Source organism: Heterostelium album (assembly GCF_000004825.1).
Source record: "Heterostelium album PN500 unplaced genomic scaffold PPL_scaffold6, whole genome shotgun sequence".
Classification (NCBI taxonomy): Eukaryota; Evosea; class Eumycetozoa; order Acytosteliales; family Acytosteliaceae; genus Heterostelium; species Heterostelium album.
The window spans coordinates 86,759-104,197 of record NW_008805068.1 but is presented as its reverse complement, the minus strand read 5'-3'; the positions used below and the strand labels follow the sequence as shown (position 1 = coordinate 104,197).

At 31.6% G+C, this 17,439-nt stretch overlaps 6 protein-coding genes across 6 annotated transcripts; 3 read left to right on the top strand and 3 right to left on the bottom strand.

Annotated features, from left to right (window-relative positions):
* Nucleotides 1-35: 35 nt before the first annotated feature.
* nosip (putative nitric oxide synthase-interacting protein) lies at nt 36-2,649 on the bottom strand (the record flags this gene model as incomplete). Its single annotated transcript, XM_020577458.1, has 7 exons — nt 36-75; nt 224-618; nt 741-1,044; nt 1,188-1,366; nt 1,584-1,614; nt 1,901-2,033; nt 2,184-2,649. The coding sequence occupies 7 exons, from the start codon at nt 2,647-2,649 to the stop codon at nt 36-38; spliced, it is 1,548 nt and encodes a 515-aa protein (XP_020431906.1).
* A 136-nt stretch (nt 2,650-2,785) lies between these two features.
* CYP51 (cytochrome P450) lies at nt 2,786-5,086 on the bottom strand (the record flags this gene model as incomplete). Its single annotated transcript, XM_020577457.1, has 4 exons — nt 2,786-2,837; nt 3,472-4,382; nt 4,484-4,915; nt 5,027-5,086. The coding sequence occupies 4 exons, from the start codon at nt 5,084-5,086 to the stop codon at nt 2,786-2,788; spliced, it is 1,455 nt and encodes a 484-aa protein (XP_020431905.1).
* Nucleotides 5,087-6,067: 981 nt separating this feature from the next.
* On the top strand, nt 6,068-10,167 carry gacA (Rho GTPase-activating protein; the record flags this gene model as incomplete). The annotated part of the gene is made up of 5 exons (XM_020577456.1): nt 6,068-6,094; nt 8,663-9,373; nt 9,447-9,648; nt 9,724-9,818; nt 10,147-10,167. The coding sequence occupies 5 exons, from the start codon at nt 6,068-6,070 to the stop codon at nt 10,165-10,167; spliced, it is 1,056 nt and encodes a 351-aa protein (XP_020431904.1).
* Nucleotides 10,168-10,327: 160 nt separating this feature from the next.
* PPL_06601 (uncharacterized protein) lies at nt 10,328-13,360 on the top strand (the record flags this gene model as incomplete). The annotated part of the gene is made up of 1 exon (XM_020577455.1): nt 10,328-13,360. The coding sequence occupies one exon, from the start codon at nt 10,328-10,330 to the stop codon at nt 13,358-13,360; it is 3,033 nt and encodes a 1,010-aa protein (XP_020431903.1).
* Nucleotides 13,361-13,613: 253 nt separating this feature from the next.
* On the top strand, nt 13,614-14,701 carry acbd6 (ankyrin repeat-containing protein; the record flags this gene model as incomplete). The annotated part of the gene is made up of 3 exons (XM_020577454.1): nt 13,614-13,783; nt 13,880-14,224; nt 14,317-14,701. The coding sequence occupies 3 exons, from the start codon at nt 13,614-13,616 to the stop codon at nt 14,699-14,701; spliced, it is 900 nt and encodes a 299-aa protein (XP_020431902.1).
* A 59-nt stretch (nt 14,702-14,760) lies between these two features.
* PPL_06599 (uncharacterized protein) lies at nt 14,761-17,109 on the bottom strand (the record flags this gene model as incomplete). Its single annotated transcript, XM_020577453.1, is given in 6 exon segments — nt 14,761-14,940; nt 15,042-15,145; nt 15,216-15,919; nt 15,939-16,064; nt 16,136-16,664; nt 16,755-17,109. 6 exon segments carry the CDS (start codon nt 17,107-17,109, stop codon nt 14,761-14,763), a joined length of 1,998 nt encoding a protein of 665 aa, XP_020431901.1.
* Nucleotides 17,110-17,439: the final 330 nt, after the last annotated feature.

Sequence of the window (17,439 nt, the reverse complement as noted above, 5' to 3'; positions counted from 1 at the left end):
ATAAAGAAACATAAATGTATAAAACCAATATTTTTTTATTCTCTAAAGCAAAGGATAGCCATTGAACCATCTATGCTTTTTTACAAGATGGAAAAAGAATAGAGAACAATTGAAATGGTACATCTCTCAAGAGTATCGATGAGCTGTCAGATATGTAATAAATAAATAAAATGCTTATTGTATATTTCTTTATGCTAGCTATATAACAGCAGTAGTTTTATACTTTGATGCTTCCAACTTATGACCAGATTGACCTGCGTAACCTGTACCACCCTGTTGTAAATTGATGATATCGAGAGATTCGAATTCTTTTGCACAGGTATAACATTGCGATGTCTTTAGGTTTTTCGGGTCGTCTTGGAATCGATTTAGACAACTCTCGCAAAAAACATGTCCACATCGCTTCAACATCTTCAAACGTGTGCTATTCGTGAATATCTTATCGCATATAGGACAACAGTATCTATTGATATCTTTCGAGCTGTTGGCGCTACCTGTATCTGCTGCCTTAAACTTTACACTGATCAACTGTTTCAATCGTAGTACATGATTACCCTCAGGACATTTAGTATTGGTATCTGGTTTTTCATGTACTTCTTCCTTTGAATCGTGTGACAACTAACAACAACAACAAAAAACAACAACAACAAAAATAAGTAAATAATAGATCTTAATTGTTAGTTAAAAGAAACAACATCGAAAACAAACAATAATAAAAACATGTAAAAATATAAACATACCATCCAATAACAGTTTAACTTTAATTCTTTCTCTCTTACTAATTGTTTTTGTTCACCATTATTAACTTTTTCTTTGTCTTTTGTATTATCTATTGGTTTTTCTGTATTATTTTGTAGAAATGTGACATTATTCGATTCGAACTCCTTCAACTCATGTTCAGCCTGCTTTATACGTATATCTTCTTCTTTTTGCTTCAGCTTCTCCTGTTGCTTGATCCATCTCTCTTCTTTCTCTTTAATGATTTGCTTTTGATTTAATAACGATGTATATATACATTCTTTACAATATAAATGACCTTTTGTACTTGATTTATGTTAATAAAAATATTAATATTAATATTGTAACTATAACAAATCATATAATTGTTTGATTGATTGATTGTTTGATTGAATGTATGAATCTAATAATGACATTGATTCAACTATCATAAATCATTCGCAACATACCAAGATAGAGGTGTAATTAATGTATTTAAACAGATAGAACAACAATCAAAAGACTTTAAAGAGTCTTTTCCTAATCTTTCTTTCTGTGTGCCATAATCTTTAAGTTGCTGTCTCTCATAATAAGTAAATTTACCCGAAGTATTATTCTTTGAGTGTCTTGACATTATCTGTATGAATGTCTTTAAATGAAATCGAAAGAAATAATAAATTAATCTAAATTTTGATTTTTTTTTTTTGGACAAAATGATCGAAAAAATAAAACAATAGTATGCTAGTTTGTGGTAGTTAATCAATTAAGAATAATAAATTGTTAAATTTAGATGCTTTATTTCACAATAAAACAATCATGTACAACACAGTAGACATATAATAATCAGTTTCCTTCAGTTCTATTACCAAACTAGTGAAACAAAACAAAGATTTATAACTATAAAAATAATTTACGATTACATATATGAATAAACAAAGCAAAGACAACGATAAAAAAGCACCCAAGAATCAACCATTATATAGTGTTTAAGATAATTGTTATTATTTATTTGATTTTATTTTTATTTTTGTATGATGTTTTTATTGGACAAAGTAACTTGGACGTGTACCTATACCACACAAACTTCTTCCTTTAACAATTCTTAAAAATCTGGTATTGATTATTAATAATTTTAATTAAACTTTCTTGCAAAATTAAAGAATATTATTAATAAAATACTTACCCATTCTCTCCCCATTCAGTACCCCAAGAATTCTTGACGATCCAATACTCTTGACCATTATCAACTCCAGAACCAACTAGGAGTACTGCATGATTAACGTTTTGTGAACATGAGAAATCGCTAAAGATACCACCTTTATAGGACAAAAGAGATTTGTTTTCACCGTCCATCGCAATAGCAATGGGTCCGTACTTGAGTAAGTTTTCAGCCAAATGGCTTTCGCTCGACAATATCTTAAAAATCTGCATCTGTGACATATTCGCTCGTTTCACTTTTGATTTACATAGGCCAAGCGCTTTGGAACTACCGGATATATAGGGATAGTTCAGCTCGTCTGCTTGACCAGAGGCAATAGCTTGCTGTATTGCCAGGGCAATGTCACCACCTTTACATCCGTTGTTCATACCCTGATAGGTACTATAGGAGCAATCGATCAAGTCCTGTTCACTCAAATCGAATTCCGTTCGGTTCTTGATCATGATGGCACTCTCGATGAGAGCTGAAGCCGCGAAAGAATAACAACCACCGCACAATCCTTGATTCTTGACACTACTAACGTATTTGTCACGCCAATCTACATAACCTGTGGTCGCCTCTATACTCTGCACCAGCTTCTTTGAACGTTCATCGTCGATTGCGTATCCAATATCGGAAACCAGTGGTGTGTATCCCAACAACATTCTCTTTTCATCTGGGGTATAATCTGAAAAGTTATTTAAAGCCAATTTGTATGTGGTAAGTGGATTCATATTTGACAGATTTATAAAATCCAAAGTATCTACGAATAAAAAGAATCTCGCGTTGAACTCTAAAAGATTCGGATAGATTCTGTTGTGCTTATACATCCATTCAATAAATTGCCTCATATACTCTTGATGAGACAATTTAATTGGTGTAGAAAGAAGGGTTTGGGTTGAATCTGTATTTATTAAAATACCTAAAAATAAAATAAATAATAAAGATTTTAACATTATTTAATTTATAATAATTTAACAATAAAACATAAAAGTCAATAGTAATAAAATCAGTTGATCAAACAAATACAGAAATACCATCAAAAAATAGAACAGTAAATAATGTATGTAAATAAAATTCGAATGATTGATATACAATGAATGATATAATTAATCAATGAAATAAGTAAACACAGTTTCTTAGTATTGATATGATTTGTTTTGGTAAGGTCATTCCTATTCTACCACCATATATTTGTTCGAATTAATAAAACAACAAAGTTATATCAAGTTCATGAAATTTTGGGGTTGATTTGATCATTATAAGTGAAGTGTTACCACCCGAAATCACCATAATAAGGTAGTTAAATAAATAAATAAAATATTCATTGTTAATTTAATGATGTTACATTGTAATTGATAATAATAATAATTCATAATAAGAGAAATGCTACCCTGCTTTACACATCAAAGTGTGGGGATTCGTTGTTATCGTGAACTCATTTTTTTATATGAGTCTCATAAGCGTTCTCATATGTATTAAGCATTCTCTTATGTATTTTTTATTATTGTTTAATTTTATTTTGCATTTTATTGTTTTGTTTTCAAATTATTTACTTTTGTTTTCTGGTATAAGTGATCTTGCATGGAGCTTGTGGACCAGCTACCAAATTGGTGTAGTCTGGCTTTGGAACGGATCCAAGCTTCAAGTCATACTTTTGGAGGAGAACCGACCAGATGGTCTTGATTTGGAGGATACCAAAATTCTCACCTGGACAACCGTGCTTACCACCACCGAATGCAATGTAGGAGAATGGGGTCTTAGACTCGTCGTTCTCTGGATCGAAACGCTTTGGATTGAATTCGTTGGCGTTCTTAAAGACACTGTCGAGACGCATACCGACAGCTGGCGATACAGCAACCAAGTGACCGGCTGGGATGGTGAAATCCTTGTAGGTGATTGGCTCCATGACCTTACGCATCAAGAAAATTAAGGGGGGATGCAAACGGAGAACCTCACGAATGATTGTCTCTAAACGGGTCATCTTACGAAGACCGTCAAAGTTGATTTCACCGTTGTTCTCTTCGACGTGGTAGTCGTTGATCTCCTTGAGAACCTGCTCCAAGTACTCGGGGTTGTTGAACATGTAGAAACCGGCCCAGGTCGAGGTGATCGATGAGGTGTGTTGACCGGCAAACAAGAGACCAATCATCAAACCAACGATTTTCTCGTCGTCCAAGACGGAACCGTCCTTGTATTTGCTGGTCATGAGTACTTGCAAGACGTCGTCACGTGGCTCAGTGGATCTACGACGAGCTTTGATAATAGAGTCGAAAATAGCGGCAACCTTGGCACGTGCGGCATCACGCTTGGCAAACGATGGCAATGGAAGATTTGGGAAGAAGAAAGAGATTGGATTCAAACCCTCTTCCAACTCGTGGTACAAATCAGCGAGGTTCGATGCTTGTCCCAATGCTTTGTTAATATCACTACCCATTAAACAACGTGAAGCAGTTAAAATTGTTAACTATTTTAAAATAATAATAATTAATATTAATATTCTTGTTGTTCTTTGTGTGTTGTTGTTGTTGTTGTTCTTCTTCTTCTTGTTGTTAAATTTCTACTTACTTTATTCATTTCAGCCAAGAGATCGACTTCACCTGAATCACCCCACTTTTCTTCAAAGAATTTCTCGGTCTCCTCAGAGATGATACCGACGGATTTCTTCAATTGACTGAGGACCAAACCATCTTTGACGAAACGAAGTTGCTCATACATGACTTCAGTTGGTGAGTCGTAGACTACACCAGGTCCAAAAACAGGGGTAACGAAACGGTAGGCTTCCTTTGGGCTCAACTCTTCATCGGAACCACGAAAGAACACAGATTGTGCTTCAGGTCCAATAAGGAAAGTCATTTTGAAACCCATAAGGTAGAGAGTGAAGGCGTCACCAACCTTGTCATACGATTTTCTTACCAATCCCAATGGATCAGTGGCGAACTTGTGGAAACATCCAATAAGTGGAATAGATCCAATCATTGGTGGTGTACCTGGAACATTCTATATTAAATTAAATAAATAATAATAATAATAATAATATTTTTATTTTTATATTTATATTATTAATATTTTTTCAATATAAAAGAATATTATATATTTATTCTTAATTACCTTTTTGAAAAGAGATAAGATGATAAGAGCAACGGCTACACCAATTAATATTTGTAACATTTTTTAATTGTTGTTTTGTTTGGGTGTATGTTGTAATTACTTATTTAAACTTTTCTTCAACAAAATTTTTGTTTTTGAAGATGTCTGACAAGCTCTGAGCAGCGTGAACAGAATCGAATCAAAAAAGCTTGATGTTTGATTTTATTTTATTTTAATTTATTTTTGTTTTAGTTTTTTCAAAAAAAAAAAAAGTGAAAAAACTAGCCAAGATTTTTATATTTTTGAAACTTTTTTTGCTTCCTTTAGATTGGAACCACACTGATATGAATTGATGATCACTTTTCAGTTTTTCATAATTTTTACTTTTCTTTTTGTTTTTGGTCAAAGTACCCACACACTCAAAACAAAACAAGACAAAGACAATGAACAACAATTCCTTAATTTAGATGTGTGGACATCCAAATGTACCAGACTGAACCAAGATCGAAATTGATTTGTGGAGTTTGGGCAAATCAACAACAAGTAATTCAATTAAAAAAAGATCATAAATATTATTGGTTATTTTATAATCATTTTGAGGATCAAAATCTATTTAAAACGTTAATCATCATCATTTGTCATCAAATATTTTGTTTACATTGACCATCATAATTATTTCATCAACATTTATTTAAAAAGTACTACTTTTTGTACAAATTAAAATAACTTTAGCTTCATAAAATCAAATGACTTTTAACATTTTATATCAAACACTAGTTTAAACTCAAATGGATTATGTTTCTATACCATCATAAACGTAAAATTATCTCTAAGTGTATATTACTATCACATTTATTGAAACGAAAAGATAAATAATCAATTGGTTACAAAAATAAAACATAAAATTTTGGAATAAGATAATTCAGAAAAAAAAAATAAGATTTCATCACAAGCGTAGCCACCCAAAAAAGTGTTGGGAGATTGTTGTTTTGTGATGGCTCCCATTTAGTTTTTTTATTTTTTTTTTAATTTTTCCAATTATTTTACATTTTTGTAAAAAGTATGAGACTTTTTGGAGAAACATCAACAGTAAATAATCAATAATCATAAACTAGTAATAATACTGCTATTTTAATAAAAATAAAATAAATAAATAAGAAAATAAAAAGCTTTTTATATCTATCTTTGTATTTTTAATTGTATTATAGTTTTAAAGAAAATATAAAATCGTGATAAACTAAAAATGTTTTGGAAAGTAAGTATATATATCGTTTAATGATTCAACTATTACAGTGTGACAAATTTTGACAGCTGTCTGTCTTCTCTTTGACTTTTTTACTTATTACATCGGTTTGGTATTGTTGGTTTTTGTTGATTTAATAATCATTTATTTCAATCAACATCAAATAACAAGGCCAACTGCCTTTTTTTATTATATTGTAAGAATGAATTATAATAATGATTTAGTTTATTCTCTTCTCACATCAATTTTAAAACCAAATCAAGTTCACAGTGTGGACTCATCCTCTTCTGTTAACACATTATTTTCGTTTTGTTTTATATCTCAAAAAAAGTCTCCCAACAATCCTTGTCCTTCATAAATTCATTATCTTAAACAAAAATTAAAAAACACCCACACCCACTATCACATGATCAAAAATTGATGAAAAATAAAAATAAATAAAAATAAATAAAAATAATTAAAGAACTTGATAAAGGGGTATTCTCTCCTTTTTATTATAAAAAATATAAATAGAAAACCGCCAATAGGAGTAAATCTTATAAATTTATTCAATATAATAATAATCGATTATTCTAATTTGTGAGAATCAATTCAATATTATTATTCAGTATTAAGTAGTAGCAATAGAGTATAAAGTGGATTTGTAAATTAGATAGTAGTCGGTAGTATTAGGTAATGCAATATAATATTATACAAAAAAAACAAACAAAACAAAACAATAGCAAATGCATATTGGTTGTAAAATAGAAATTAAATATAGAAAGAAGATTTGATCATATCAGATAGTTAAAAATAGATTCCTCTTTAATCCCAATTTATATATTAGATAAACTATTGTCGATCTTTTTCATTGGTATGAATGGAATGAATGAATGAATGGACTTTGGTTTGTTTTCTCACATCATCCATAATAGTAATTACAAAACAAAATCGAACAGTCAATTCATAACAGATCAGATCAGTACCTGATCACACCACACAAACCAAACAAAATACTAATGGCGAAAAAGAAAACATATTTTATTTATAAATATTTTATCTTTATCATCAAAGAGTTAACTTGTTAGTTATGTTATGTTCGTTCTCATTCTAACTACACACTTCCACCACTATGTTTTATCTATTATCATCATCATCATCATTAACAACAGCATTATCGATGACTCAAAAACAATTATAATCGTTTATTTTATCATCATCATTTTTAAACAACATAAACAATCAAATGGATTGGTGTGATCCACACGGATTAAAATATTTATAAAATGATATTATTTATGGATGCATGATTGGTTTACCAATCAACCAATTGGAATGAAAATAAATAAATAAAATAAAATCTCAATCCACCAACAACAAATAATAACAACATTTAAATTTAAATACCATACTTCCTTTCTTTCCCCCTGAAATCAATTTTGTTATCGTATTAGTGTACCGATTTGATCGTTTTTTTTTTTGTTTTTTCATATTTTCCAAAAGTGTAGAGTGGTGTGTTATTTATTAACATCGTGGTAATCATCGTGGTAATTGTTTTATTTATTTGTTATATATGTTTACTTTTATTTATTTGGTGATGTTTAGTTTAGTTTTGTTTTATTTTTATTTATTACAAGCAATACTGATTTGATTTGTTTTGCTATTGTGGTGGTATGTGGTGGTATAATGTTATTTTTTTGAATGTTTTTGTTTGTTTTGCCCAAATGGAAGTGCTGGCTACTCTAGAGTTATATAAATGTGATCCCAATCTACACCATCATCATCATCCATATATCTAGAGCAGTATATACACACACCGCACAAACACCATCACCACAAAGTAATTCAAAATTAAAAATGGTATAGATCAGAACAGGAGAAATGATGAATTAATCTGATGGTGAGCAGAAAGAAGAACAAGCGGAAAGTTAATGTGGTGGTTTTCAGCTGAAAAATAGATTTTATATTGAAAAAGAAAAGAACAGGTCACTTTTATAATATATAATATTTTGCTTCACAATCACAAATAATTGTTAATAACATCAATTTTTTGTGAATTAATTTTTATTATCACTATTATTATTATTATTATTAAAAAAAAAAAAAGTGTAAAAGAAAGTAAGACAAAAAGAAAGAAAACAATTTATAATAATAATAATTATTATAACAGTTAAAAAAAAATCATCAATCTTATCTTAAACAATATCTTTATTATTGTTATTTTGTTGTGTTGTTATTTTTCATCAAAAAAAAGCTTTATTTTATTTTATTTTTTGTTCGAATTTGTTATTTTTTCGTTTAAATTAATTTTAGATTTATCACGCACTCGAGTCTGAAACTTTCATTTAATCAACCAGTTAATCAATAATCTTTTTTTAAAAGAATTCATTTTTACTTATTAAAAAATAATAATTAATTATATAAATATTTTTTAGAGTAATAGTAAAACAGATAAAACACCATCGAAAGAAAAGATGGGATCATCGTCATCAAAATCATCACACAACTCTGGAACAGCACCATCGTTTTCAGCACCAACAGCAATAGACTATAGATCGAAACCACTGATCGAAGAAATTGGAACGGCAAACAATGGTGGTATCGAAGTTTCAAAGAGTATACTGGATTTCAATCTGGGCGAACGTCCATGTCCACTTAAGGTGGTGGTTCAGGATCAATTCACACTGGTCAACCTAAATAAATCAAAGATGAAATTCAACTTTGAGCCGTCGCTGCCCAAAGAGTTTCAGTTGTCGTTCAGTCCGTCGTCGGGCTCGGTCGACAAGGGCAAGTCAAAGATCATCAAGATTAAGTTGATCGTCAATCAAAAGATCAATGCAAATCACAAGGTTGTGCTGCGAGTCGAAGGTGGTGTCAGCCATTTCCTCACCGTGAAGATACGTTGCGAAACCGGAGTGTTTGGTGTTGATCCCGCCACTCTGGAGATGGTCGAAGACGTCGGATGTCGCGTGCCATCGATTCTCGTCGCAATGAAGCGTTCACTCATTGAATACGGTGGTTTGGAGCAAGAGGGTATATTCCGTTTGGCAGGTGAGCAAACTGAAATCAAGAGAATCAAAGAATCGATGAATAAGAATGAATTCAACTCTAGCAACGATATAAATACTGTAGCATCATTAATTAAGGTAAATTTAAGTTAAATCAAACAACTCCCTTTTGTTTATCTTCTAACTCTTTTTTACTTTTTCACTCTTATAGATTTGGTATAGAGAATTACCAACACCAATATTAAATTCAATTCCAACAGAAAAGATTTTCCATTGTAACGATGTTGATGAATGTGTCGATGCAGTCAACAAACTACCAGAGATGCAAAAGAATTTATTGGATTGGCTAATGAATCTATTGCTTCATGTTGCATCTCATTCGAATGTAAATAAAATGACACTTCAGAATTTAGGTAAGATCAATATATATATTTTGGATTATTATCAATAATATTAATATTTTCTTATTCTACTATTTTTTTTTTTAGCAATTGTTGTTGCACCAAATCTCTATGATGTATCAAGTTCAAATCCAATGGAAGGTTTAGTTTTATCACAAAAATGTGTACAATTTCTACACAATGTATTAACACACAAGCAAACAAACGATCCCAACAGGTCAATATCACTTGAAGTATAAAATAATAGTTTATACTTTTAATTAATATATATACGCACAAAACATATTCAATTATATATAAAATATATAGTATTATTACAACTGTATTTGTTTTTTCAAATAGAAATCAAAAATCAAACATGTTTCCTTCCTTTTTAATATCTAATTATTAATTATTAAAGAATGAAAGAAATATTTCTTTAGTAACCGTTACATTTTTTTTGAATCTTTGAGATGCTTTTTTTTGAAAAATAATTTTGTTTGATTTAATGCAAATTTTTTACAATAAAAGACTAGGACTACTCCTTCTTAACAAAGAATTTTATTTCAGAAAAATAAATAAAAAATATCCAGATATTGAATAAAAAAACAATTTTTTTATTTATTTTTGGTTGTTTTACAATTTTTCTCACTCTACTCTTCTTGATAAATATTCGAATACTAAATGGTTTTGATTTCTTATTGTTCTTGTAATGAATTTGTATAAAAGAAGTTATAGTCAGTTTCAACAATATTCAGTAGCATCAACAACAACAACAACAACGATGACAGAGAATAACCATGTTATTTCAAGAGTTTTCTCAAACAAAGTGATATTGAACCACATCTTTTTGATGATGGGTGGTGGAAATCTAAAGCCAATACCTCATGCCCCTATTTTCTATAGTATCAACAATGTCAATGGTGAGGATCAGTATTCGTTGGTCGACGTTTTGGACATCGAGATAAATCCTATTCCCAATGCAATGAAACAGATGGGTAAGCCCAAACGATTTCCAATGAATAGCTATCCGTCCTACAAGTACAAAGAGATCGCTCACCTCAACTGGATTCTCGATAACAAATATTTTTCACTGCTGAGAGAGAAGCTCAAGAATAACGAGTACCTAATAGTGAATCCCAGTTCTCCATTCAAGTTATTCACAAAATTCAACATCGACGACGACCAACTTTTCATTGATACCCTCAGTTATATCAATTCAGTAGAGTTCCCACTGGACCAAGACACATCAACAGCGATCACCATCAGAGAGCCAATCGTTGAGAATACTCGTAGTTACCTGAAAATGACCCCAAGGATTTTAGAGTTTCTTCTCAGTGACGGTGGATACTCTATTCATCACAGAGATTTCATGTATGCAATTTGCGATAAGCGAGAGGATTTGATGGAGGTGTTAATTAGGTTGGCACATAGTTTGACACCCAGTGAAGAAGGTCTGCTTCTCAACTATCTGCAAAGCGAGAAACACTTTGATGTTTTGGAGCGATTATCGTCCCACTTGAAAGGATTGTCCAGACCACCACCCAAAGCCAACAACAATGACCTCGTTGTTCATTGCCAAAGACTGAGTGCACTGTTTAACTTGAACAATATCCAGTTGCTTCAAAAGCTTCATAAAGATCATGGTCTATTTATGATGCTCGAACCAATTCAATATTTAATCGCGAACAAGTACCAAGAATCCAAAGAAATCATAGCATTCGCTTTGAATATCTATCGTCAACAGATTGTCGATGCCAAGATAGGATCAACTGACGATGGACTTTTGGAATCAGTCATACAGTTTGGATTTAGACTAAAGCCAGGTCAAACACCATCATCAGCATCAACAACTGCAACTTTTTCTTCTTCATCTTCATCAAACTATTCCCATGTTCAACCATTATCAACAACATCAACAATCTCTCACCCCCCAACTACTACACCACACTATTCAACGGGAATGACATTAGGTTCAACTGCACCATATGCAAGTGGACTTTACCAACAACCAACTTTACCAACACAATTAACTACAGCAACAACAACAGCAACTAACACTAACTCATCAACTACTACACCACATCTATCAACAGGAATGTCATTAGGATCGCCACTTCTCTCTAGCTCAGTATCTGCACCAATCAATAGAAGAGGACTTTACCAACAGCCACCATTACCAACACCATTAACAACAACATCATCATCTGTCTCTAACACATCAAATGTACACTATCAACCATTATCAACAACATCAACAATCTCTCACCTCTCAACTACTACACCACACTATTCAACGGGAATGACATTAGGATCAACTGCACCATATGAAACCAGTGGACTTTACCAACTACCATCTTTACCAACACCATTAACAACTACATTTGCTACACAACACAATCCAGCAGGAATGATGTTATCATCTGCACCATACGAAACACCTATGTCATACCATCTACCACCATTTACAACACCATCTGTCCCTAATGAATCAGCTGCACAATACCAATCTACAAATATTTTAAGTTATGCACCATCAACAACATCTACCGTTTATAATTCAAATACTCCACAATATATCGAAAGATACAATCAGCGAGACCATAGTTTGGCTAGGCCATTAGGAACAACTATGACGACGGGTGGCTATCAATTATCCTCGGCTATAATAGGTTTGACCAACCAAGTGTCATACAACTCCAGACTGAAGACAGATAGTGCTACAGAGGATAAATTCTATGGTCCAGCCAATTTGCAATTGAAATCGGATTTGAACGGGAGCGAGGTTGCTAATTTGCTTTCGGTTCACTTTCCTCTGGTTGCTTCAGCAATGATTCCCTTCTTGCCAAGAACCGATAATCATTTGTGTTTTGTCAAATACCTTTTGGATAATACACCATGCGAGTCGATCTATGTCACACAGTTGGTTGCTGCTGCCAATGGATGTTTCGATATCTTCAAGCTGATCGATCAACACCCGAGATATCTTCAATCCTTAGAAGCATCGAAAGTAGAGTTTGCCAAAAACAATCGTGGCAATGGAATTGAATCATTCACCAATGAGTTGTTACTAAGGATTTCACTTCTCTACTATCGTTACGATATTGCCGAGTACCTAGTCTCGCGTTATCCAAAGCTCTCGCTTGGCATTAGCAATTTCGAATTGTTCCGGTCGATAGGTTTCACCGGTGACATTCGGGCATTCTCAATCATCATGAACAACGTCAACCAAGAGCTAGAGTTGATGAAAACAATGTTTAGATTCGCTTGCGAGGCGAATCAAATTGGTTTCATCGAATTTTTCATGGCGCGTCAGAGTGTTAGATGGATATTCCCCATGACTCCAGATTGGCCGGTCATCAAGACCATCTTAGATTACAGAGAGACTCAGAAGTCCTATGATTTCAAATACACTACCGACAGTATTTTCTCACAGATCATCAAATATGGTAACACTCACATAATCTCGAAACTCATGGAGAACCAAAAGCACATGGAGATTTTCAAACAATACCAATTATTGCCATCCGATATTAAAGCAATGGAAAAAAGTCAATTGTTTGATTTCATGATTGATCTCATTCAGATCTATCCAAATGATAAAATTAATCTTGAGAATGCAGTCAAAAGATCAAAAAAATATTTTACAAACACTAGCAGCAGTAATAATGATATTTTACCAACTAAAAAGCCAAGCAAGGCTTCAAAAAGAAAAATTAGATTTTCAAGATCTATTGATGATTAACCTGCGTATTGTTTAATAATAAATATTCCAACAACAATAATTACAATATTAATAAATATTAAACTCTAATTATATTTTTTATTTCATTTAAAATGCTTTTGATTTTTTTTTTAATCTTTGGAACACATAGTTTTTGCCGATGTGGTAATAATGACTATTTATGATAATATGATTTTTAATTTTTTGATTTTCAAATTTATTTAATTAATTTAATATAGATAAATATAAATATAGATAGATAATATATATAAAGATGAGTGAATCATTGTTTAATAATGCTGTTAGTTATTTAAATAGAACTAAAATACCTGGCTTAAAAGATGAACAACAATTATATTTCTATGGTCATTTCAAGCAGGCCACTCAAGGAAAATGTAATACTAAACAACCATCATTCTTTGATTTCGTTGGTAAAGCTAAATGGTTTGTAATAATAACATAGCTACAATTTAATTATATATTATTATTTTTATTAATTAAATTAATAAAATATATATATATATATATATATATATATAGGAGTAGTTGGTCAAACCTAGGTGATATGAGTAAAGAAGATGCAATGAATAATTATATTAAGAAATTAGATGAATTACAACCAAATTGGAGAGAATCTATAAATGATACAGCAACAACAACTACAGCTTCAACAACAACAACAACAACTAATACATCGAATACAACAAAGACAAAATCATCAGATCAATCATTAAGTGATGACGATGATGAAGAAGCTAACAAGAATGAAAGTTTATTTGAAAGCAGTGAGGATGAATCATCGAGTAAAAGAGGTGGAGCAATGGGTCCTATCATGAGTAGATTCAATATTGCATCGGAGGAAAACATGGTTTCAAAGACACATGAGTATGTGTATTGTTAATGATTTACTTGGTTATTAAAATATGTTTATTATCTATTTACTAATCATTCATTCATTCGCTTATCAATATTATTAGTAAAGAAGATATTGTATATTGGTCATCTTGTGATAATTTAAACAAGGTAGAGGAATTGTTGAAAGTGAGTAGTGGTAAATGTATAAACGATAGAGATTCAGAACAAAAGACAGCATTGATTTGGTGTTGTGATCGTGGAAATCTAGAGATTACAGAGTTATTATTGAGTGGCGAATATCATGTAGATATCGATTGTCAAGACGATCAGGGTATGACTGCACTTCATTATGCTGCAATGGGTGGATTCGACGATATCGTTGCACTGCTATTGAAACACCATGCATCGACAGACATCAAAGATAACAATCAAGAGACCGCTCAACAACTTGTAGATCCAATGGAACATCATCTAATTGATTTATTCAATAAATCAAAAATACAATAAGATACTAATTTATTAAAGTTTACTTATAATTATAATTAATGTTTTATTTAAATCAATAATTAATCATCTTCTAATAAATCGATATCATCTTCATCATCATTTGAATCATCGTTGATCAATGAATTCAAAAAGATATTGACATTTAACTTTGATATATCCATATTATCGATGTATCCATCATTATACTTTGTAATATAATAAAAGAATAATACAATAGTAAAGAATATATTCTGTAAACCCTATTATTATTATTTTTGTATTATTAATAATATAAATATTGTTATTATTAGTATGTATTGGTAGGTATCAGAGCATTATATTTATCTAATATTATACATACTGGTGAAATATCTATCAATTTGAATGATTCATATTGTGGAGTTAAAATATCAAGATGTAATGGTCTTTTGTATGTAATATTGATAATTGGTACATATTTGAATACTAAATAATATTTCGGCGGTGATTGTTAGTATTATGTTAACATAATGATAATATTATTAATAATAATTACCTTGCTTTGAATTATCGTCCTTTATATATTTAGAGGAGAATGGAAGATCTGGGATTGGTGCAGTTACATCTTTGTAGAGTTTCTCATCCATATAGGCCAAGAACAATGCGAATAGCAATTGTTCATCGGTTGGTTGTTGTAGGTCGTTTTGGTCGTTGGATTTGTTACCGAACGTGTGGAAGACGTATCCGTCTTTCGAGAGTTCTTTGATGCGCCGACAGATATGCTCGGATTCCTTCTTGTGGTGAACGTCGTTCAGTCGATCCAAATGATAGATCGTGTGTTTCAGTACGTTCTTCATGATGTCGAGTGTCGGTAGGTTGAGGAACGAGCATTTCGCCATGCCAAAGCCACGCTCGTCAACGAGCGACAGCAGCTTCTCGTCTTTGACAGCGAGATACGCTTCGGCCGGTGCTACCAGCGGCTTAATGATATTCTCTGTGAACCAACGTGAACATGCATTCGCTGCGCTTATCATGTTGTAGAGATGCTCTGCTTCGCACATGTTCTTCCACTGGAGGTATTTGCTTGCCACCATATCCTCGTAGGACACCTTCGTTGGTTCTATCACCTTTGAACGTTGAAGTACACGATAACTCTGTATTGGTGCTTCATAGCCATAGTGTTGTTGTGACAATGGTTCAATCTCAAATATTTCTATTATATCATGATTGTTAATAATCAACAAATCAATCATTACATATCTAAAATAAATAATATTACATACTCTTATCTTTATCATGATTCGACCTATCATTTTGATCAATTACTTCTTTATCGAATTGAGATGTTACAAATTCACTTAGAGATGTAAACAATCTACCTTGGAAATGATTTGATATCTCTTCACTAAAAACACACGTGATAAATCGTTATTAATAAACAATCATTTTAATGATTAATTGCTACTTTATACTTACTTCTCTCTTATTTCTATTGATTTTGGTGGTGTGTATCTTGTCGATCTGTAGGAGTATGGTGATGTAATTGGTGATTTTTGTTGTACTGATGATGTGGAAGAGGTTGGTGTTATTACGGTTGATTGTGTAGATGTTGTTTTATTTGATACCGGTGATATGTTTGATCCTGTTGTTGATGATGTTGTTGTTGTTGTTGATGATGATGATCCTGTTGTATTATTATTGGTTGTATTGCTACCAACAACTGATGATGTAGATGTCGATGAACTGCTATTGTTAGCTGGTTTATAAGGTGAAATTGAATCTAGTGTCATTCCATATCTAGCTTCTTGAATTAATGAATCTTTTCGGCTAGATGACGATGCAGTAGAAACAGGTGGACTGGATGGAAAGTTTGATGGCCACTGATAGAGTTGACGTTGTTCCTCACTCAATATCACCTCTGGAACCTGTTGAAAGTGTTGTGCCAACATCGCACTACCAAGACCAAGAGTAACAGATGATCCAATCAACAAACTATAAAACCAAACTATAGTTTCCGACGATTATATATAATGATTATTAAGTACTTAATAATTGATCATTTAAACTAAATTAAGCTAAACTAAACTAAACATACCAATTGGTAGTAGTATACTACCGGCTTCAAAAAGATAACAATATACACCGATCGATAGTACCATTAGGGAGAGTGCTTTCACCAGGTATTTCGTTGATTTTACATTTACATAGTGTGCTCTGAACTTCATGTAGGAATCGAATGTATTAAGTTCCCATGATCTCGAGACAAATGGAAATGATGGTGATTTTAAAATATTACTACTGTTATTGTCTTTTTGTAGTGGTGTACTTGATGATGATGATGATGATGATGGTGTTGATGAAATATTTGTATTTGTTGTTCGATGACTAATAACTCCGGTTGGAGTTATAACGGTTGAACTACTCGGTTTATTGATAGATGATTGATACATATATATATATTTACAAAAACAACAACAACATCAATCTGAAAAATAAAACTTTAACCAAATTTAAAACTATTTTTGGTTATGATCAACGAGTCTTTTACCCTCCTTTTTTGTAATTTTTTTTTCATTCAAAAAAATTACACACAAACAACACCATAATCAGAATTTAAATGATTAAAATAGTTTAACAATAATGTTTATATGTGTTAAAAGCTTTTAATCTGTGTGTTAAATCAAAAATGATCATTAGATGAGTCAGTGTAACATTGAATCAAATTTCAATCATAAAAATAATAAATAAAGATTAAGATATATAAAAAGATTTCTTAAAAA